This window comes from Triticum aestivum, chromosome 6A, assembly GCF_018294505.1.
Source record: "Triticum aestivum cultivar Chinese Spring chromosome 6A, IWGSC CS RefSeq v2.1, whole genome shotgun sequence".
NCBI lineage: Eukaryota > Viridiplantae > Streptophyta > Magnoliopsida > Poales > Poaceae > Triticum > Triticum aestivum.
Genome location: NC_057809.1, coordinates 6,759,844 through 6,783,590, shown reverse-complemented (window position 1 = coordinate 6,783,590; position 23,747 = coordinate 6,759,844). Strand labels below are relative to the sequence as shown.

Genomic DNA, 23,747 nt, shown 5'->3' with positions numbered 1-23,747 from the left:
TTCAATGAGTTTGAAAAGCAGTTCATCAATTTTCTAAAGAAAATCAGAAAAGTTTTAGAAAGTTCATCAATTAGTGACAATAGAGTATTCACTTACCCGTTCGTGTGACCAATGTGGTTTTGGCATTTTACCGAACATGTGGTAGGTACTGTACACACCTGCAGACTGCTGTTCGATTGTCACTCATCCAAGAAATAGTTGGAAACCGGTTGTCTACAAATTTCAAAATTAATAGAGGAATTAAGACCAAGAAAATTGATCATGCTCACATAATACACAGTCGTTGCAAGATCGAGGAGACGGCCCCAATGAGGCATGAAGAGGAGAAACACCAAGCATGCAATCATGAGCGCGGACAGTGCGGATACCTCTGGAACGACCCAGCTCATCTATCCGGAGCCAGTAGTGTGGACAGTTCGGACACCAAGCATGCAATCGTGAGGGTATTCGTCATTCCATACCCGGAGCCGACAGCGCACGGTGCGGACGAGAGGAAAGAAGAAATATGCTGCAGTAGAGATGCTAAATCGGAAGGCAGATAACCGTCCTGCTTCCGTCATCTCACGGCGGCGTCATGGGAGGGGATGGCGGTGTTAAGGAGGAGGATATGGTTGACTGCTAGCTTCTGCGACTTCTCTGCCTCGATTATCGTGGCCTGAGGGCAAGGAACTATGGAGATGATGAGGCATGGAGATGTAGGTATGGCTACGGAGATTCTTTTTTTTTGGCAAGAGTAGTTTCGTATGCTGGTAGGTCACGTAGACTTTGTTAGTGAATCTAATGGCCACGGACGTCTCCTAGCTGATCCTAATCGCCACAGACGTCTCCCAGCTGATCTGATAGATAAATTTTGTTCTTAATCTTTTGTTAGAATTGAATTACTCTTAGACCTAATAACACGGTCCTACGAACTAAAAAAACTCATATCTTTTTTTATTGAAGAGATTATATCAGCTGATCTAAACCGTAATAACTCGGTCCCACCGAGATTAACGGTTCCTAATTACTGATTAACGTGGGAATTTTTAGGGAGTCTGTAATTAGTATAGGTATAGATAGAGGTATAGATAGATAGATAGATATAGATATAGATAGATAGATAGATAGATAGATAGATAGATATTAATAGTGTAGATATTTTACTGTATGTGGATGAAGCACGTGGCTTCTTTTGCTTATGTTTTAATTATGCAATAATAATACTTTTTTGCAGGTGTATGTAATAATAATACTAATGGAGACGGTTGGGTGCTTTACACTTAAAGTGCTTCCATCTTGAAGATATAGTTTTTGTCTCATTGTTTTGTGCCCACATCACTAGTTCGTGCTTCTAGGGGTGTCTATCATCCGCCGGACCGGACATGCTTCGTGTGATCTTGATCAGGAATCATGGGTCCTGTACTTGAAGGATTCCCCGTGTCTTGTCCTCTCACACGGCACCGGTTTGATTGGAGATGCAGCACATTTTCAAAGAAAGGACGGGAGAATACAAACTCACCTTTCAGTATATTTTTGAGGGGGTAAGCGGGGTATGCCAATCCATTTCTTGCAGGCACTTGTCCTGACCATGGTTAATGTAGGTTTTGTATCTCTTAAAAATCTTGGCTGATCACCCGAAAAAAAAATCTTGGCTGATTAATACAAAAAAATTAATAGTGTAGATATTTTAGTGTTTCTGGATGCACCACGTACACTTTTCAGCTTTCGTTTTAATTATGTAATCATAATGATACAAATACAGATGGTTGGGTGCATGCTTTACGTGTTTGACTGTAACGGATGTGCATGCTAGCTAGCATTCATGGTGCTGCTGTATGGTTTTGTCTCTTCATGCTGGTGCTGCTGTAAAGTTTTGTCTCTTCATACTGGTGCTGCTGTAGAGCATACACGTGTCTGTTTATTTGGGCCTCGACTTTCAGTTTCAGCACGCTCTGAATGCTCTACTTTTTCTAGGCGAGAGCACGCTCCTCACTCTCACAACGCTCCTCGCTCTCAACGCTCGGCCCTGACGGGCAAGAGTTTGAAGCGCGTGTGACCCGAGCGCGCAGCGGCGATGGCGAACGGCGACGAGGACATGGCCACCACGGAATTGATGGGGACAGAGGGGCTGAAGGTCCTTGCTGTGGACGATGATCCCGTCTGCCTCCAGACCTTGACGCAGATGCTTCGGCGCGGCGGCTACGAAGGTACGTCGTCCGGTCCATTAATATTGGATCTCTTGCCTCAGTTTGCTCTTTGTGTTCTGACCGACAGCCGCCTCGGTGCAGTGACGGCCAGCGCCTCGCCTGCAGATGCGCTGAAAGAGGTGGAGAAGAACCCGGATGGGATCGACTTCATCATGACCGTCGCACGGACGCGGGGACGAGGGATGGACGGCTTCGGCCTTGTCAAGCGCGTCGGGAAACGTTACCCTGTCGTCCTTAGTAAGTCCTCACACATGCCACACATATTTTTTTTTTATAAATAAACACATGCCACAAACATATCCATGTTCCAGGTTGTTTGTAGGCATATATATACACATATTGATACTCATAGATGAAATTGTAGATCTGATAGATGTGCATGCTGCTTTTGTGCAGTGTTCTCGGGCGACGAGACCATGGAGACAAGGGAAAGGGGATTGCAGGAAGGCGCTTGCTACTTGATGGACAAGCCCCTACGTGACATGCAGATATACTTCATCTGGCAGCAAGTCGTGCGGTGGAGGCGCAAAGCCGCCGGCGCAGCCACGGAGAACCCTAACCCTCGCCACAGCCAAGGCGTCCATCTGGATGACATGCCAAGGAAGAGAGGGCAAGGACTGAACGATTCCAACAAGGGCAAGGGGGCTTCCGAGGGCGGCCTGCAGCTGGGGACCACAAAGAAGAAAAAGGTCGAGTGGACTACAGAGATGCATGAATTGTTTGTCAATGCGGTCACCCAGCTAAAGACAACAGGAGGTGCGTGAGATACATACGAAATGCATGCATGGTCAAATACAGGATAGCTACATGTGGACCATCTTTTCTTTCTCCATACTTATCTGTTTTGTTGTTAATAAATGCATCATACTACATAGTTTATTCTTAATAATTGGGTGCTCACTACGTGTTCTACTAGTGTGGTACTACTAGATAGACATATATGGCCAAACTTGCTGACATATGAGTGATCTCTCTTGGGGTGGGGACCAGGTGATAGGGTCACGAGTAGCTCGAGAGTGTTCTCTTTTCTGCAAGCTGTATATATAAGATAGCTTCTATGCATGTGATGCATATGAGTAGTATGGGATTGTAGGTTCGAATATATTTTGGCTTGGTTGGATGAGAATAATTATTTCATTAGTAGGTGTAGCGTGGTAACTCATTGAATCGATGATATATGTATATTGGAGGAGTGGATGGTTATGTTTAGGTAGCTCTGTAGACTTGGGTTGTGACACCCCGTCATCCCCCTCCCCCTTCCACTCCCGCCGCATGTGCGCTCTCTCGGCGCTCCCCTTGCTCCCCGGGCCCTCACCACATCCCCCAGTCCACTCACATTGGCTTCACCACCCATTCCTGGCCTCCTTGGTTGTCCACGTCTAGTCGTTTGACCAGCAACTTGTGCTCACCGTCCCGGTCAGCACCTACCATCTAGGGGTTCGTCCGGGAGCATCTACTCTCCCTCGATGGCCAATTTGTTTTGACATCCCGGTTGTGCTGTAGCCCTTTCCCTTCCCCTGCTTTGACTACCGCAACCTCATCTTGGTCATCGGTGCATTGACATTCTGGATTGGCTTACCTCGCATCGATTTTCATGACTACTTGTGTTGGATTTGTCTTCCAAAAAGCTATTGCGAGCCCCACGGTGGCCAATTCATTATCTCCCACAATGATCTACACCATGGTCGTAGCCTCCTCCACTTCCACTCGTCCTTGACCATTGCGCATCCCCTGTTCAAACTGCACTACTGCCATAGGGATTGGGCTCCACTTCCAGGAGTGGGCCGTTTGCTCCTGGGTCTATGGCAGTTGGGAAGTTCCTTGGCAACGGCTGCAGTGTTGCTCTGGTTCCCACTGCTGCCTGGGACCACCAACACTTGAGTGTTGTAGCGACTAGGAGAGACAACTACCGTGACCTACCCCATCTTGTCTCATCTACATTAATATGGTCGCTCCCCCTCACATTCCTAGCCCCTGCCCCTAGCCCATGTGATTCATCCACCCCACCACTTGACACCTCGCCTCCTCATGTGCACCGCATGCTCCAGCCTCGGTTAGCATGTTTGTTGCCTCCACTATATAAAAGAACATCTCCCTCACTTACGCATAGATTGCCTCTTCCCAGCCCTAACCATCTCCACTAAAGGGCCTCGCTCCTCTCCCAAAGCATATCACCAAGCGGAGCTCTCTAGCCCCTAGGGCCACTCCCTCTACTTAAGCCACCGTGTCAAAGATTGCCGAGATCCCATTTTCTACATTCGTCATAGTTGCTCTGGGCAGAGGAGGGCGTCCTGCAAGGTTCCGACCTTCGTGTTTTCCTAAACATGCATGTCTTTCCCATCCCCGAGTCTCCGTACAACCCCCGCTCCCAACCTCCCCCGACCTGGATGGTGCTACTTCCTCTCCACTACCGCACCACGCCATGCCAAGCGAGCTATGCTGGGAGATCACATGGTGCCTGGTTTTGTTGTGGTCCAGGCCATGCTAGCGTCGACGCCACCTGGAACGATCCGGCCTTCGGCCTAGTTTTGTCAACTAAAGGCCTGGGTTCATCTCGACGCCTTTTTCCTGCCCCACATCTAGGGTTTGTTTCTCCATCACCAACTCATACGGCCCATGCAATGGGCAAGAGAGAGGAGTGTTTTTAGAGAATATTGCTGCTATGGGCAACACATCGGCAGCTGTGGGCCTCGGTGGGCAATTTTAACTTTGTTTGTGACGCTGAAGTGCGGAAAGATTGTCGGCGTTCTGGGAATGGGGGTCCCCAGACTTGCTTGCCTGCGGCCCATGGCGTGGCTGTGCTGGCAGGTCTGTACGGCCCATCATCATCAACAAGTCATTCAAGACCCTCACGAGGGGCTAAGCCTCGCGAGGCGGACGTCCCAAGACCTCCTTAGGAGCGGCCTCACCAGGCTGCCTCGTGAGGAGCGGAGATATCAAGGCGGGGCGAACCTCGCGAGGCTCTCGTGGCGTGAGCCATGACGATCGACACCAGGCGGGCGCCAGCGCGCAGTGTCCTTGTTTCCTCTTTGGTGCTAAGGAGGCAAGCGTAGGCGCGGAGTACCGAGGCATCAGGCAAAAGGTTTCCATATCGGTGCAACAAGACCAAGACCAGAAGGACGGCAGGATGAAGGTCACCATGGAGCCCAGCACGGCGTCACCACCAGAGCCTTTGGCAGGCGAAGACCACCTTTTGTCAGGACAGCTTGTACTAGTTGTCCCCTTTCAAATTGGCCGCCGTTGTTGGCTCCCTTCCCACTAATATTTGGGGAGAGGACCATGGCCTATATAAGTAGGACTAGCCACCACCTAGAGAGAGGGATCGAAGGGAGAGAGAGATATCAAAGGAGATAGGATCTGATAAAAGGCCAACCCTTGGCACACCAAGCACAAGAACACCTCAACCTTAGGAGGCTGTTCTTCCCCTTGTTTGGTTCATCATCAGCCCAAGAGGTGATCCACCACCACCACACTGGAGTAGGGCATTACACATTGTTGAGGAAATCGTTAACTGGTAGCTGCTCGATTGGCTGGCGAGTAGGGGATTAATCGGTGAATCGGCAAGTTAATCGGCCATTTAATCAATTAATCGGGCGATTTTTCAGTTTATCGGCTACTCGGTGACCCTACGAGTAGGGATTAATCGGCAAGTTAACTGGTTAATCAGATGAATTCTTGAACAGGGGTATTACACCACATCGGTGGCCCGAACCAGTATAAACCTTGTGTCTTTGTGTTGCGAGTGCGTCAAGTTCGTCCGCGAGACCTTAGCGAGCTAGGGCGTAGATCGGTCGGAGGGAAAGAACTTCGCGCGCACCCCAGAGTTCGAACCTCAAGGGTTTGCTGAAACCCGTGATCCGACAAAGAAGACAACTTCAATGCCCACCAACGCCCTCCTCTTCAATGACTACATCGACGCTGCTACTTTATTCGAGCTACCTCTCCTCGACCGTGTCTAGCTTGATGAAATCTTGACCCCCCCTCCCCCCCACACACGTCAAGATGGATACGTTCCTTGTGAACAACGATGGGTGCTCGATCATGCTGGACTCTGTAGTCACCTGCATCCCCTCTCACGCCTTCGGGCACATCCCTATCGTCATCATCACTACTACGACGGTTCCATGTGCTACCATCTTCTGGTTTAGTGGGAAATGGGTTGGGTACCTTGTTTTCCATGTGGTTGCCACTTCGGTAGCGCCCTTGACCTATAGCCGACCCATTGTCTCGGGTTGCATCTGAAGCGGATCTAGAGTGGGCTTAAGATTTTTCAAAGAAGCTCAAATACCGCAATGTCATCGTCAAGAACTGTCACATCACAACCCTTTTCCACGATCACCTAAAGGAGAAAGATGGTCTCCCTAACCCTAAATTCCTCTTGCACTCTCCCTCGTGAAACACTCCCTTGCCCCCCATGAACACTGTTGTGTGGAATTTTGGTGGTATAGGAGCAAAATATGCTTTTGCAAACTCGGAGATGGGACTTCAACTTATTCCATGGCCGTGTGTCAACCCAATTCTGCAACAAGTAGATCACGTGCCTCAATCTTAATGGGGTCAAGCACCGCGCCCATCGCGAAACGAAATGCACGACTTCTACCATCCGCTCCCGGGCACGAAGATATCGGTTCACGGCAACATTAACCTCCAACTCCTCATGACACACACACTCTTGGATGCCTTCCAGGCGGTGTTGCTTGTGTATCCGCTCTCTGCATCCGAGCTCAAGGCAGTTGTCTTTGGAATGAAGCCTGACACTACTCCAAGCCCTAATGGGTATTGTCTGATTTTCCTCAAGCATGCCTATGGTCACTTCTCCTCAATCGTACTGCTCTCACAAAATTGTTCTACAAACAGGAGGCTGATTATCCGACATCAACATATCCTTCATTGCCCTCCTGCTCAAGGTGGACACTCCCACTTCTCTGACAAATATTTGTCGCATCTCATTGCAAAACTGCCCTCCCCCATCCAAAGATGTTGTCGTGAGTCATGATGTCTCACCAAAAGCCGTACATTCCTTTCCTTGTGCATTTTGAGCAGCCATGCTTTCTCCATGGGCGATGGATCTTTGAAAATTCCATCGTCCTCGTGAAGCTCGTGCAATGCTTCAGTAAGTACAGTGTGCCGGCGGTGGTGCTCAAGCTTCACTTCAAGCAGCATTAGATTCCATGTCTTAGGTGGCAATAGTGGTTTCCCTTCCCTCGGGCGAAAGTGGATTTAGGACCACAACACGTCAAGTCAGTCTGTAGTCATCATCAATGGTATCCCCAACAATTGCATCACTACCGAAATGGGCTCCATTAAGGGATCCCTTGTCCCCTAACTCTTCATCCTAGTTGTGTATGTTCTCCAGTTCCTCGTCCTCACCATTGGTGCCAACGATGTCCACCAAACACCCCCTCGTCCCCTTATTGTCGTGCCCAGTGCCGCTATATTTGGATGACATCTTTGCGACAATCACCGGCCTCACCCTCAACTTTTACAAGTGCACGTTCATTCCTCTCAATGTCGCATTAGAGATTGCCGAAAAACTGGACTCGGTGTTTGGTTGTCTGGTGTCCAGCTTCCCGCAATAGTACTTGGGCCTCCGCTCTCCATCCACAAGCCCATATCATCGACCTGATCCCTCCCATTTCGCTTGTACACAAAGGGCTTGCTAGGTTGTGTGGCACACCGCTTTCCTCAGTTGGCAAGGGTAATTTTGTCGAAGCCATCCTCACTGCCCTACCTACCTACACCATGGGTCTCTATAGCTTATTGAAGCGCATGCCGCCTCTATGAAGAGATAGCAATCGATTTTCTAGGACCATGTCACCAGTGTACCTAGTGCCAAGTGCAATATCGTCTGGATGGAGATCAACAAGCCGTGGAGACATGAAGCACATTGCTTTCTGGTGGGGTGAAGAGACTTGAGTCTTGCTTCCCCGTTCTCTACACGCACTTCATCGGCCCCAAAGCATGCATTGTGTCTATCCTTTTGTGCATTGAAGACCACCGACTAACTAGTCTCTCTGCGGTCATCCACATCGAGATTGGCAACCTGTGTGATGAGTTGGGGAAGATATCACTCTCATCTAAGGTGTCAAACCATCGCATCATGCACCTCTCCGATGCCTCATTCATGGCACATATGGTGTATTAATTAAGCATGGCGATGCATGTTGTGGACACCATCGCCCCCCATGATCTAGCATAGCTACACCCCTATAAATGTAAATTATTCCTTTGGTTCTTCCATCATCAGCAACTACCCATCTCCACCACCGCCATAACATTTGCACTGTAGCATATGTCTTTTGTTGTGGTGAAGAAACCTTGAAGCACCTGCTTCAGGCATGCCTCCACGTCCATGCCATTTGGGCATTGAATGTGCCTATTGCCACCATGCTGGAGGTGGTGTGCCTTATCAGCACCCTCGACCTCACGGATCACCCTCGCCTATACCCCATAGTCTGCCTTGCCATCCTCAGGAACATTTTGGAGATCTAGAATGCCTAGATGTTCGCAACCAGCATGCTCTCCTTTTCTATTATTATGGGAAAAATTGACATTAATGTCCTATTTTGTCTGTGGTGACACTCACTTATGATCTATTAATCGATCTTAGAATTTTGGGTGTTGGGCTTCGCTGCCTTGCCCTGGTGCACCTTTCATTTCCTTGGTTGTTGCCTGCTTGTCAATGGCCTAAAACTGTGTAGCTCTGATATTCTGCCATGATTACGGCTAATGAAAATGTTCATTTGGGCTTTCCCCCTAGTGACCTTTCGAATAATAATCATATCGAAAATCTTCTGTTAGGTTAAAAATTCAATTATTTATATGAACTACTCTAATTCTCAAACAAGGCATGTCTAATTATATATGTTAGTCATCTCTTCTTGCAAGCCACAAGAGACTAGTTTTTCAAGACAATCACAAGGTAGAAAGGATTCCAATCTTAATATATTACTTCAAAGGCGTTACAACACCAGACCCTTGAAATCTCCTTCAGGAGGTCACTGGTCAGGATACATATGTTGTGACCTTACAATACAGTGCTCTTTTATGGTGCCCTATAATTAATATATGCCATTCAACCATGGAGATCAAACTTCCCAATGTGATGTATATTGGTGGAATAGTTGGGTTAGAAGTAGAGACAACACTGCTCATTCGTGGCAAGCAGTATATGTAATTTTAGCACAGTTTGGGAATATCCTAGTTTTTGGCCCGCTAGCTGATCGAGCTGACACACCCATTCTACTTCTTCTTAGGTTTTGATAGTGGGTTGCCTCTTTTCCATAGATGAGGAGCTCATCATCGTCAAGGAGGAGGCTATACAGAAAGTATCTCATCTCGCAATAACACATGGAGACGACGTACATGACATGTGCCAAGGGAGTCATGACCGCCATGATGTGGTTCAGAGTGCTTTCACCACTCTTGGTGCCCAATGGCCTGTTTGGTGGTGACTTCAGTGGAGCTGCTAAGTGGCTGCTGCAAAGGACCTGCTACAACTGCATCAACATAACAAGCGACAAGCCGAACGACGATATCTATGATCGTAAGTTCGATTCATCCATTGGCTTGTTAATAAGCATATGATCAAATTTTTGGAGAATTATACATTGGAAATTCCCCTTTGTAGATTGGCTATGTTCAATTCAAATTCAAAATTTTAGTTGTATATTAATGCATGCTTCAAATTCAGCGATGGCTTGGTAGTTGTGGCAGCTGTCACCTGGAAGAAATTTTTATTGCCACATATTTTCTACGTTGCAATAATACAGCTAGGGCTTAGATAATTGAACCCCTGATCAATAACAAGGTCATGAACTTGCAAACGGTTGCGAGGTCATGGATGTGCCAGCCTATGACATTGACTAGATCACAGACGTGCAACATTGAGGGGGGGGGGCTAGATGCTAGACGAGCACAGTGGGAGCTAAATGAATAGAGCAAACCAGCATGAAGAGGATGAAAAGAGGAGATTGAGGTTTTGTCCATGTATGTACAATATAGGATGAAATATTTCCCATTAGGCCCTTACAAACAAAGAAATTTGTTTTCTATGAAAAATAGGGAAGTTCTATATTGCCCTAATAAATCAATGATGGGATTAGATGTATATCACTCTATTCCTAGCAGTAGGGGTATGGTAAAAAAATCTCATAATAAAATCATGCAGATGTTACAACTTTACATATGGATAAAATTAAGGAGGGCCGAGATTGTCCATGACAAATCATTTCCTAGACGATGAGCACGGCAGCCACCACCACATGAACAATCACATGTGGTGCAGGGAGGTGCTTTGTATGTATCATCGAAGATCGAAGATCAAAGATGATGCAAGAGACCACACCTAGAACAAGAAACTCATCACAATGCAATGAATATCGCCGTTGGATAGACTTGATCTTGCACAAAAGCACAAAGATGTTCTTGAAGGTAATATGGGAACAATAAATTTGAACACGATCACACCGTGCGGCAGTGCCTCTCGACTCCAATATTACGAGATCAGTGAGCACAGAGACCAATGTCAATGCTTGGTGTTGGGATTCCTTCCACTCAGACCCATGCCCAATAGTATCATGAGTAGAACAAGTTCATGTGTCAGCAGCAATGAACCATGCCATGGTGGAACCTGGGAAAGAGTTAGCTCCATTAGCACATCTCAAAGGCGGTTATTGATTCTATGGTGATACCGTTGAGTTTGGCTCACACACATAAGGAGTATATGAAGGGACATGGGAAATTCTATATAGTGGCAGACGTGTTCAGTTTGACTCTCTATACTTTTGTTGGGCGACTATTAGTTTGTTAACAGTTAACATGAGTTTTCTTACCACCTTTTGGTGGTGCCACGAGGTACCAACTTTCAATAGCTAATACAGATATGTCTTCAAGATCTGTCTTGTATTCATAGATGTACCATTGTTATGAATACTCCTCCCAAAGTCTTGTAGCCCATATGATTCTACTTTTAGACCATTTCTATACACATAATTTAGTTTCAAAGGATTCAATATATTTATTCAGCATGGATCCATCATTTCAAAATACACATAGTATTCTACCATATTTTGGATGGTACGATAAGGTACCAGAAGTCTAGTACATACTCACCTAAAATAGATATCTCTTAAGGATACACCTTCAGTTGGAGTACACTACTATCATATATGAACTTTCACCCTTAATCTAGTTTCCCATATATCCACACTCATAGGCCCATTCTACCAACACAAGAAGCTCCCTCCAAAAGTATTCGACGTGTTACAATCAGCATGGCCCAAAATGGTTCATGCAGGGGAGTCAATAGGTGTCAGTCCATCGAGGAAAGCTTGTAGCTCATTATGTCATACATGTTTAGGTTCATATATCTCAAGATATTACTAGTGTGTGATGGTTAATTACTCATGTTCCGTAGCTTCTAAAAGTTACTATGATCTTGTACTCACCTAAGTCAACATTGGCTTGATCTCCTCAGGGCAAGCCTACACAACATCCCACTCTTGTCCTAGTATGTTCATTGCAATGGAATTTAATAATCCAATATCTATCATTTGGCTTTATCATGGAAAACTTTTCGCATGAATGCACTTTCATTATACTACTAATCAAGTACATTCAGAAATAATAGTATAACTTATTCCAACTCCACCATCAATTGGAATATCAAAAAATTGCTAAAAATTTTCTCTATCTATCACATTTCATCTACATTCCCATGGTCAAACTATGAATAAATAGACAATTTGGCTTCACTAAAAACATTCACTCACTAGCTTCGACAAGGAGGCTCACACATGGGAGACGATGACCAAGTTACATCAAATAAAAGACTAAAATGTGCGAGTATACAATCCAATGGTCTTCAAATATCATTATGTCCCTAATGTTGCCAAGGCTATGCTAGATCGGTAACTTATGGAAGTGTCTACCACCTACAACAATTGCAATGACACACTTGGGGTAAGCTGGGGGTAGTTGACTTGATTATCCTGGCTTTCCTCATTGACAAGTCTCTATCAAACCTCTACTATCTGCCCCCCACCTTGCCAAGGCAATCACTATGTAATGAATATGAACTTCCTACCATATTTGGGTGGTACAATGAGGTGCTAATAATATAGCTAGAACATATCAATAAGAATATACACCTCTTACCGTTATCCCATTATCATACATTCCTATGTCAAAACTTTGAGTAAACATACAAATAGATTAACCTACCCTACTTGAATAATACATAAGGTTTTTTCTTATGTTTGTTTATTCCATCATCCCAGTCCACCCCCTTTTCCAGTTTTGACAATTTTTCTCACCTACTTTCCTTGAGATGTCTCAAATGTCCACGCCTTACAAGCTTACCAAGTAAAATAATGTTTTCTACGGTAAGTCAATACGTAGTGACATAATTGCCATTCATAGTTTTTTTGTGCATGGACATCAACAATAAAATGACATATAGATCATGGAGAATACATACAAAATAATTCTGCAACATTGTGAGGCACGACCTTATTGTATATTACTTAGTGAAATTTAAAAGTTTAACACATTGGTCTCAATAGGCATGTATCATGCATGAGAAAAATGGAGCTCAGTATGTGAAATAAAGTCCTAGAACACTAAATGTGGTTACCCATGTTACCACAATTATGCTAGTCTGACAACTTTTAAAGCATCTACGACCTCTTCATCACCTATATCGACAATACAAGTGACACGCTTCGAGTGAGAAAAGGAAGCTTCCTTAGTTGCACCACTTTGTTCATTGACAACCCATTGAGGCTTCATAATATTTCATCCAACTTTTCCACAAAAGGTGTTGGTTAGAGTAAGCTCAGTTATATATTATGTGTATGTGGTACCATGCGTTATCAATAATATACTATTATTCACAAGAAATGGATGTCTTGTTAAGATCTTCTATTTATAAGAATGTATACATAGATGATCTGAACTTTTCCCTTATATCATTTTACCCCTATGTTCCTGCATTTGGGACATGTCAAATCTCATGAGGAGGTTTTTCTAAAAGTACTCAACTTGTTGGCTTCTGCATGCTCCAACAGTTTGTGCATGAGAGGTGGCAGATAGCATTACATCGAATAAAGGCAGGGGCACGTGATATCATATCATGGTTCACTTATATTGGGAAGTCATCTATGTTCTAGTTTACATGCCATTCTAGACCTTCTTAAAGTGCCAATCCTTGCCTAAGTCAACAATTCGAGTGATACCCTTGATGTGAGCCAAGGCAGCTACCCTATATATAATACTTTCTTCATTTCCATGGGAGCGGAGTCTCCAGTGTCTATCCTCCATGTCTGCCATAGAGAATGTTTACATACAAACACTCAAAATTCTACCATGTTTTGGTTAAAACATGACGCACCATTAGTTCAATGCAATCTCTTCTAAAATAGATACAGCTTGAAGATGTACCGATGGTGAGAATTGAGCAAGAATTGTTATGAACTTTGTCCTTTGTTCATGACAACCATGATTCGACCTTTGAACTACGTCTAATATCGCAAGTAGATTCATCTAGCAAGCACTATGCATTGGTTTCGACAAATCCTAAAGGTTCCCATATGCGATACTTTAGGAGGCACGCCGTTGAACCATGGGTCATGGAGATCGTGTGATGGTATGTAGGCTTCAAAAAGCCTCTCGTGTTTCCTATGCCAGTTCAGTTGCTCATAAAAAGATTCTACGTCCTCTTCCTCACCTAGGTCGACAATGGCAATGAATCCCCATGGGTGAGCTTGGGAAATTGCCCTAGTTTTCCTACTTTTTTCATTGAAAAGGGAGTCGAGATTGCAATATCTATCCTCTGATTTCTAGATACTGAGGAATGAGTGGCGAACACATAATTTATACCATATTTGAGTACCAAGACTAGAATGGTTGAAAGCCCTCTCACCCAAAAATAGATACATCTTTAAGATCAACCATTTTTTAAATATAAGTAGGGTTGTAAGACACCAATTTCTTCAGTCTTGTTACCATATGTGTTCGTCCTTCTAGACCACAACTAAACACATATGTGGCTCCGTTTAAAATGATTTGACAGGCTGGCGTCAGCCATCCAGGCAAATTGCATTTGAGAGGTGCCATCCCCAAATATGGAAAATCATTGATTGTAGCACTACAAATTACATGTTGGTTCACATGGGGGTAGTGGACGCACAATGGAGTTAGCAAAAATGTTGTAATTGTGTGTGTTTGACAGAGATTTAGAGTGGATAACTTCGTTTGGGGTTTATGCTTGCAAATGGATTTTGCACATAGCTATTGTAATGGAGGAGAGGGGGGGAGATGGAGGGAAAGGGGTAGATAGAGAGAGAATGTCCAAAAACATTGTAGCTAATTAGCTATACATTTGTATCACAAACACACCTAGGCAATTCAGTTTACTCAAATACAAAATAAGTCTAGTTCATGTAGAACATTTTGACCCTTTAATTACCCCCCGTGTATACGCAAGCTAAATTATCACATATTTGACAGGATTTATTCATTTTTTTAACAAAAAAGGTTTTCTTTTTTCCCCATGTATAACTTATCATTTGCAAGTCCATTAATGCATAACAAATTCATTGCTTCTATATCTTTGTCATTTTTGAAGCCTGTATTTGGACAAATATAGATAAATATGATAACACATAACATGCATATGTACCTCTCTGTATCACATTATAAACGAAATGATATGGTGATTTTATGAACGCTTGTATGTTGCTGAAAGATTTCAGTTATCCCTGTCCTATTGCAAATTTTAATATTTTAATTTTATTATAAAAAATTGAGGTATAGCGCGCTAAATGAGCTAAATAGTGCTAAATGGCTTAGCGTGATGCCCCACCAAATGATATAGTGTCGTTATAGCGTTGAGAAAGCGTGCTATTTAAAACAATGATCCCTTCACTTATGTAATACTCGTTGCATGCCTTATTTGAATTAGTTGCCCAACTCTGATCATTTATATGCTTTCTTATTACAATTGGTATGTATAGTCAAGGGAATTTTTAGGGCGAACTTAGTATGATAGACCTGAAATAAATAAAGCGCATTTTTGTGATTTTCATCTTTCTAAGCTCTAGCCACTTATATTTTTTCCTTTTCTAATACAGACGACACGCCAAACAATATAAGAGAATTTTTGGAGATTGACGGTATATATGTAACTACAGCTCAAGTCAGTAGCCATCTACAGGTAAGATTTAGACTACCTAGTTGATGTTTCTTTAATCTGAAACCAACCAGCAGATCAAATTTATATGATCATGACATAAATTTTCAGAAATGGTACCCTAGTAATCAAGCACCCATTTATTGATGTTTTTACAATATTTGAAATTTCAGAAATACAGAAGCGACTGTCGTAAGGGTGGGCTATCAACCATGCCAAGCTCTAGGCCACCACATTCTAATAATACTTCCAAGAACTATTCGGAATCTCAAGAAAGTGAGGGAAGTTACAGATTCCATATGAGGTCCCAAGGAGCAAGAGATATTAACCAAGCCAGTTGGCTAAGCGGTGGTGCATCACAAGTTGACTATGGCATTCTTGGAAATGGGAACCACTCAACTAATCTTGGTGCAGGTGCTACTTATGGTCATGGTTATCATCATGCTAATGGCATTGGCGACATAAATGGTGATGATCATCATTATGCTACTCTCAGTGCTAATGATTATGATCATCATTATGGTAAAGGCAATAATAAATCTTATGGTTATCCTCACGGTAATTCTAGTGATAATAATTATGGTAATGGTAATGAGGGTAGTGGTGGAGTTATAGCAAGTGGAAGCATGGTAAGTGCATCATTGTCGTCCAACCTACCACCAGCAGTACAACATGGAATGCGTGGAGATGCTTCTGCTGGTCAGACCAGTGCAGTGCAGCCTCAAAACCTTGACAGTGTTTTTCTTAACTGGGGCAACACTAGTTCTGAAACAGCCGGCACATCAGGTGGAGGTGGTGTAGTGACAGACGGGATGATTTGTGGGCTAACTATGGAGGAAATAGAAAACCTTATGAAGCACATGTACGTACTATTCTCTATATTTGCATGCATGGGTGTCTTCGTTTCATTGTCCCTTTCAAAATTTCATCATTTTTCCTGTACCATTGCACCCCATTCCATCACAAAAATCTTTTGTACAGAGCCTTTTTACGGTACATTTTACTACTAGGGGGAGCAGCATTAGCCCCATCTTACCGTTTAGTTTCAACGGGGGTAACATAAAGACCATTCACATCCATGTTCTTTTAATTCGGGATGCATTTTCACCCGAAACTGTTGGACTAATTGCTTCACAAGGGCCAATGTCTATCAGCCACCCTCACGATCACTGTTAGCTCCCTCTGCCACCTGATCTCATCATCCTTGCTGCCACCGTGCACCGTCGCTGTGATGTCTCTCTCGGCTCCCTTCACCTCCGTTCGTGTGTGTCTTTCCTTGGCAAGAGCATTGCTGCAATTTTTTTACTAACACATGTACCATGTGTGTGCGTCTATGTAACATTTTAACATTATTTTGTTTCATCTGAACAACTATGCAGGTAGTCAATTGGATTAATGGGTTTTCAAATCACAAAAATGTAAGTTCTTGATTTCTTTGTGTTAATATAAAATTTCAATAGAAGGTACGCTGGGACCTACACATGATCTTGCAATTGGTGTCATTCTACGCACTACAAATACATGTTTATATTTTCAGTGAAGATGCTTTACAACGTCCGTGTGCAGCAGATTTCAGTATGATGGAGTTACAATTCTTTTTACACTAATTTGTGAAGTAACTTTATCATGTAAAGGATGAAGCAATTAGAAATTATATTTACTGTTCTCCAAGCATGAAACACATTGTGTGTTACTTAATTGGCTCCAAATAACGGAAAAAGGGGATTGAGCACCGCTGAACAACAATTTTACTAATCATTAAGAGCTTTTATTATCTGCTCCTTAATCTGAAATTTCGTAGCTGCCTCTACTGGAGTATGATAGGTTCAGTGTGTAGCCTGAACTTTTTCAGAATGCAGGGCTCGAGTAAAATTTAATTTCCTGTCAGATTTAGGCAACTTCTGAACTATCCATTATGTTTCTTGTAAAAATCATAAGAACAAGAAATTCAGAATTACTGATTGTTATCATTTATGTCAGATGACACTGTTAAATATGTATGTGTGTTCTAAATTTCTGAATATTTTGATAATTTATTCATATGCAGTTAAGGGAGAAATTGATTGCACCAAGAGTTGTTGCATGAGTGATATTGGTGTTAAGTCCAAACATGAAGATGGTGACCTAGTGATGGACAAAGATGCAAGCTTACTGGATGCTCACCGCATGAATTATTATCAGTTTTAAAAATTGCGTGATCATTGTATACTGTTGTTGGCTACTGTTGTGATTTTTGTTAAGTACTTTAGTGTTATTACAAATTTCTCTCAAAACAAAATATTTCAAAAATAAATATCATTCAGTCTCTATTTTGCAACCGTAGTGGATCTATAACAATCTTGGTTCATTCCACAACATTTCCGTATGTCTCAGAAAAATAAAAAGTAAATGTATGTTTAGTTTGATTTACCTAGTAGATAAATATAGTTTTATAACACTCTCTTATCTTGAACAAAATATAAAATAAGAACAACAACCATGGCCAGAACCTCATTCAATTCCTTACCATGGGCACCAACGAACCAACACAGGTTTAGGCGATTATTCAAAATATTTATTTTCGCATGAACAAATATTCAGATGAAAACAGGCAGCTGCAACACCCGTGAGAGTAATAAAATGCAACCGTTCGTCCTATTTTATGGGTACACCCCAAGGGTCAAAGTTGGTCAATACTGCTCCCACAAATGAGCAGTATAGCAGCAGCATAGCACTGCTAGACAAGTAAGATCGCTGTCACCATTGGTAAAATTGCAAGATTGTGACAATAATTTCTGCAATCTTAACGGGAACATGTAAAAAATGAATATGTACAATGAATTTCTTGATTTTATCAAATAAGTCTAACATTATTATTGCTCTTTTCTTAGCTTACCGGTAGCTGAGGAGTGATGTACCTACAAGGAACATGTCAAACAAAGTGGTATAATAGGGAGAATTCTAGAAGTCATACAGGAAACTACACCTAGAATATTGTCTAGGTACTGCCACTTACAGAATCGCCCCCTATGCCTAGCCCTGAATCCCGTCGGGATAGACCTATGCCGACGGCCCACGTCGGCATAGGGCCGTCGGCAACATATACGTCGGCATAGCCCGGGAGGCCGTCGGCATAGAAAAGCCGTCGGCATAGTAGCTTTCCCGACGGGGGGCGTACATCTATGCCAACGGACCTGGCCGTCGGCAACGTTCACACCTAACGGCGGCCGCCGTTAGGTTTGCCCAATGCCTGGTCGCCACGTGGCACACCTAAGCCGACGGCTAGGCCGTCGGCATAGTTTCAAACTATGCCGACGGCCTAGCCGTCGGCTTGGGTGTGCCACGTGGCGACCAGACGCTGCTTGTGGGACAGGGGTATGCCGACGGCCTAGCCGTCGGCTTAGTGTCAAACTATGCCGACGGCTAGGCCGTCGGCATATTCCTTCCTCCAGAGCTACCAGCAGCTGCCATGTGGCATCTATGCCGGCGGCCTAGCCGTCGGCTTAGTTTAAAAACTGTGCTGACGGCTAGGCCGTCGGCATAGGCGTCGCGTGTCAGCTACTGGGAGCTCACGCCAGCCCTATGCCGACGGCCTAGCCGTCGACATAGTTTGCATTTGATGTTTTTTCCCTTTTTCTGTTTGTTTTCAGATCAATTCAATTCAAATATACAGCACATATCAGCGGATATATATGATGGAAATAGACATACAGAACACAACAGGATATCATCTGGCACCATCACAACAATATATGCATAAGCATCATCACAATCAACATAAACATAAGCATAAGCATATAGAGAAGCACACAAGTCATCTAAAGGATCATCACCACACACAAGTCATCTCAAGGATCATCACCACACACAAGGCTTAAGCGCCAGGACGTCGAGCACCGCGGAGGTCGTCACCGCCAAGACCGCCAAAGCCCAGGTCGTCAGTGCTAGCGGCAGCGCTACCGCCAAGACCGCCTCCACCTCCGCCTCCGCCTCCGTGGATCGGAGTGGTCGGGCTCCGTGTCTCGGGAGTGTTGCGAAGACCACCGCCAATGGTAGATCCACCTATTCCCTGGATGCTGAAAAGATATATTCACGCGATATATGACTGTGTTGAAAGGCATGACATTCTTTGGGTGAATAGATTGGGGATGAACTAACCGGCGAGGGGCCAGTGTTCTGTGCCACAAACTCCTCAAAGGTCAACAGCACTGGTTGTGCTGGAGGACATTGTGCTGGCTGCAACTAAGGACACCTGCCGGCCGCCATTTCCTGAAAAGCCTACTGCATCTGGCGATCCCTCTGCACTTGGTGTTCATAAAGCCTCTCATGCCACGCCATGGTCTCCTGGCGTGTGTACTCCAGGTTGGCCTACGGTATGACATGATGGAACTCATAAAACTACTAAATGTGGAAAATAAAGTGAGAAATGAAGATAAGAGGGAAAATACTTACAGATTGTTCCTCCTGAAAGAGGTACTGTGACTGTGCACTGGTCACTGGCTGGCTCGTGCGCTGGCTCAGGCTCGGGTCGATCCGACGAAGCTGTGTGTAGGAGATAGTAGGAGTGATCACAGCATCGAGAACCGCCTCCCGACCGTGCTCCTTGGGCCCCATGCTCACCACCGCCCTCTCATCTAGATCCACCACAATGGGGTCAGGTGTGTCAGGATGTAACTTCAGATATGCTTTGGAGTAGGCCTTCTTCCTCCCCACGGTCTTCTTGCCGTAGTACTTGGGCTCGCCAGGCTTGGGGTCCTTTCGCGTATGGGCGATCTCCCACGCCTGCATGTGTGAGAGCGGCCGCTTCAGTTTCTCCTCCCGCACCACCAAACAGAGGTTAGTCATACATAAGAAAGTGATGGTAAATAATATTAGAGTTATTGTACTACACGTATTGTGTATAGAGTAGTACTCTACCCCAATACGTACCCTCCTTGTATACGCCACCACGGGGGCTCTTCCCGTGTATATAAACACGTAACCGGCTACCCCAAAGGGTACGTCCGTTCACCCCAAAATCGACATGGTATCAGGCCCCTCCCCTCCCTCCCTCTAGCCGCCGCCTCTGGAGCTTCTCTCCGTCGCCGCCAGGACTTGGTCGCCGGTCTTCCCTGCCGACCTCACACCAACAACTTAGCCTCTACAGGATCACACCTACAAACACCACGCCCTTGATCGCTTCGATCGCCTTTAGGACAACTACAATCTTCAACAACCCTCAAACACCCAAACCCTAGCCGATCTCTGCCGCAACACAGCATCCATGGCGTCTTCGTCTTCCTCTGCTGGGGCGACCATTGGTGCTCCCCCTGCCACAAAGCTCACGCAGGACAACTTCCTCTCGTGGCAAGCTCAAGTCCTGCCCACCCTCTGTGGAGCTCATGTCATGCGATTGCTTGAAGGTTCTGATCTGCCACCACCTGAGTTCCTCGATGGCGAAGATGATGACAAGGAGAAGATCCAGATTCCCAATCCTGCCTATGATGTCTGGATCACGCGGGATCAACAGGTCGTCAGCTACATCGTCAACTCTCTGTCTGAAGATATTCTCTCTCATATATATGGTATGGTTCATGCGGCTGAAGTTTGGCATGCTATCCACGAGCTGTTTTCTTGTCAGTCCAAATCACGGGTTTCCAACCTCCGTGGTGCACTCACCAACACAAAGAAACTTGATATGACAGCCCAACAATAGTTCCTATAATGGTTTTGTTGCTGCTCTCAAAGTTGTTCCCTCCACATCTCTCAATGACATGTGCTCTCAGCTGCTCTCTTATGAAAGCCGTGATGCTATGCTCTCTGTTACTGGTCAAGCTTCTGGGTCGTTTATGTCATCTGTCAATGCTGCTTCTCGTGTTCCAAACCTTGACTCTGCAGGAGGTCCGGCAAAACAGCCAACACCAGCACTATACATGCCCCCTCATCATCCTTCCTACCAGCAGCCCCACCAGTATCAGCCGGCTGCTCCATACGCGCCTGCTCCTCCGGTTCCTCAGTATGCGCCTGCTCATGCTCCTGCTCCTCCGGTCCCTTAGTATGTGTCTGCTCCTCAGTACCCTCCACCGGCTCCATACATGTCTCCATACCACCAGCCGGCTCCTTACATGCCTCATCAGTATCCTACTCCATACCCGCATTAGTTTGCACCAGTGCCGTATATGCAGCCCTACATGCCTCCTCAACAGCAGCAACAACGCCCTCAAAGTCTTCCCCAACAGCATCCACCCTAGCAGCAGCAGCAGCAGCGCCCACGTCAGGCCCGTCTTCCAAAAGGAGGGCACAAGGATCGTCGTGCCACACCATGGCAGGAAGGTATCTTCTGCCAAATTTGCAAAAAGGAAGGTCATTCGACTGATGAGTGCTGGTGGCGCTATGGTGATGATGATGATACTAACAAGCCACCAAAGGAGACCAAAGGTGCCTATGGTGTTGATACAAACTGGTATATAGACACATGCGCAACCAATCATGTTACTGGCCAGCTCAAAAAGCTCCATGTTCATGAACCATATCAGGGGCATGATCAAGTTAATACTGCTAGTGGACAAGGTATGTATATTGCACATATTGGTCATTCTGTTTTGCACACCCCTGATAGCTCTATCCAACTTAGCCATATTTTACATCTTCCTGATGCATCTATGAATTTACTTTCTGCTCATAAACTTGGTCTATACAACAATTACTATCTGGAAATTTACCCTTTTTTCTTCTTGATCAAGGATCAGGCAACGAAGCGCACCATGTTTAGAGGTCCCTGTCATGGAGGCTTGTATCCACTTGTTCCCGTGTCTTCGGATTCCTCCAAGCATGCTCTTGCCACTATCCAGCCTTCATCCTCTACATGGCATCGTCGTCTAGGCCATCCATCTTTGTTTATTGTTCAGAAATTTCTTAGGAAGCATAAACTTTTATATTCCCCAGAAATAAATCCTTACATATGTGATCCATGCCAACAGGCCAAGAGTCATCAGCTACCCTACCCTGTATCCACTAGTGTGTCTACAGTTCCTTTGGAACAAATATTTTCTGATGTATGGGGTCCAGCTCCTCTCTCTCTCTCTCTGTAAGCAAACATGCATACTATGTAAGCTTCATTGATGATTTTAGCAAGTTTACATGGATTTATTTACTTAAGAAACGTTCTGAAGTGTATCAAGTTTTTCTTGATTTTCAACAGTATGTTGAGCGCCAATTTGGTCGCAAAATTCTCACCATGCAAACCGACCGGGGTGGTGAATATGAAAAATTGAACAGTTTCTTTCAACGTATAGGCATTGTTCATCATGTGTCATGTCCTCGTGCTCATCAACAAAACGGTTCTGCTGATGCAAACACTGTCACATTGTTGAAGTAGGCCTTGCTCTACTTGCCAACGCTTCTATGCCTCTCAAGTTTTGGGATGATGCCTTCATCACAGCCACCTTTCTTATAAACATGCTTCCTACCAAAGTCCTCAATTTTGACACTCCCACTGAAAAACTTCTCCAAATCACACCCAATTATGAGCCTCTCCGTATCTTTGGTTGTGCTTGCTGGCCCAACCTTCGTCCATATAACAAACATAAACTCTCCTTCCGATCCAAACAGTGTGTTTTTCTTGGATATAGTCCTTGTCACAAAAGTGTTAAATGCCTTGATGTGACCACTGGTCGTGTCTATGTTTCTCGAGATGTTGTCTTTGATGAAAATGTTTTCCCTTTTGCTTCTCTTAATCCTAATGCTGGTCGACGTCTCCGTGAAGAAATTCTTCTTCTTCCACACGATAACTCATCTTCGGCATGTACAGATAGGGGTGTGCCTACTAATGATCATTATTTGCATCTTGCTCCTGTTGTTAATCCTTCTCAGGTTGCTGTCAACGGAAGCCCGACCCGGTTGTTTCAGCTCAAGTATCTGGTCAAAATTCTGAGGAAAATGCATCACATAGCACATCAAATAACGCTACACAATAGGAGAACAGGACAACAGGAGTAACGGGAGATATGAGCAATCCCGAGGCTGATTTTGGGCCAGATTCTCCTCTGGAATCTGTGCAGGCAGACTGCAGCAACAACACTTTCACCGCGCGCCACCCTTGCGATGGATGGGTCGGTGGCCGACCAGACGACAGGGGCGGGACCCATCCTGGATGCCTCGCCCTGCGCGACCGAGCGGGCGGCTAACGAGGGCGACACGTGGCTCGCTTCTACTAGAGCACCTATCGCGAGGGAGATCTCCTCGGATCTGGAGCGATCGGGTGCAACGGATCCGGCTAGATCTTTTGTGCCTTCCACTCCTGCACCACCCCTTATTATTGGAGTTCAAACTAGGTTGCAAAAAGGTATTCGAAACCCGAAAGTATATACCGATGGTACTGTTAGGTATGCCCTTCTAACAGCTATAGGAGA

The 23,747-nt window shown here is 44.8% G+C and overlaps 1 protein-coding gene across 1 annotated transcript; it reads left to right on the top strand.

The window, feature by feature from the left end:
* The first annotated feature begins 1,943 nt into the window (after positions 1 to 1,943).
* On the top strand, positions 1,944 to 17,745 carry LOC123129927 (two-component response regulator ORR27). Its single transcript, XM_044549891.1, has 7 exons — positions 1,944 to 2,186; positions 2,268 to 2,423; positions 2,583 to 2,942; positions 15,320 to 15,402; positions 15,552 to 16,240; positions 16,758 to 16,796; positions 17,426 to 17,745. The coding sequence occupies exons 1-6, from the start codon at positions 2,054 to 2,056 to the stop codon at positions 16,759 to 16,761; spliced, it is 1,425 nt and encodes a 474-aa protein (XP_044405826.1). The 5' UTR covers positions 1,944 to 2,053; the 3' UTR covers positions 16,762 to 16,796; positions 17,426 to 17,745.
* Positions 17,746 to 23,747: the final 6,002 nt, after the last annotated feature.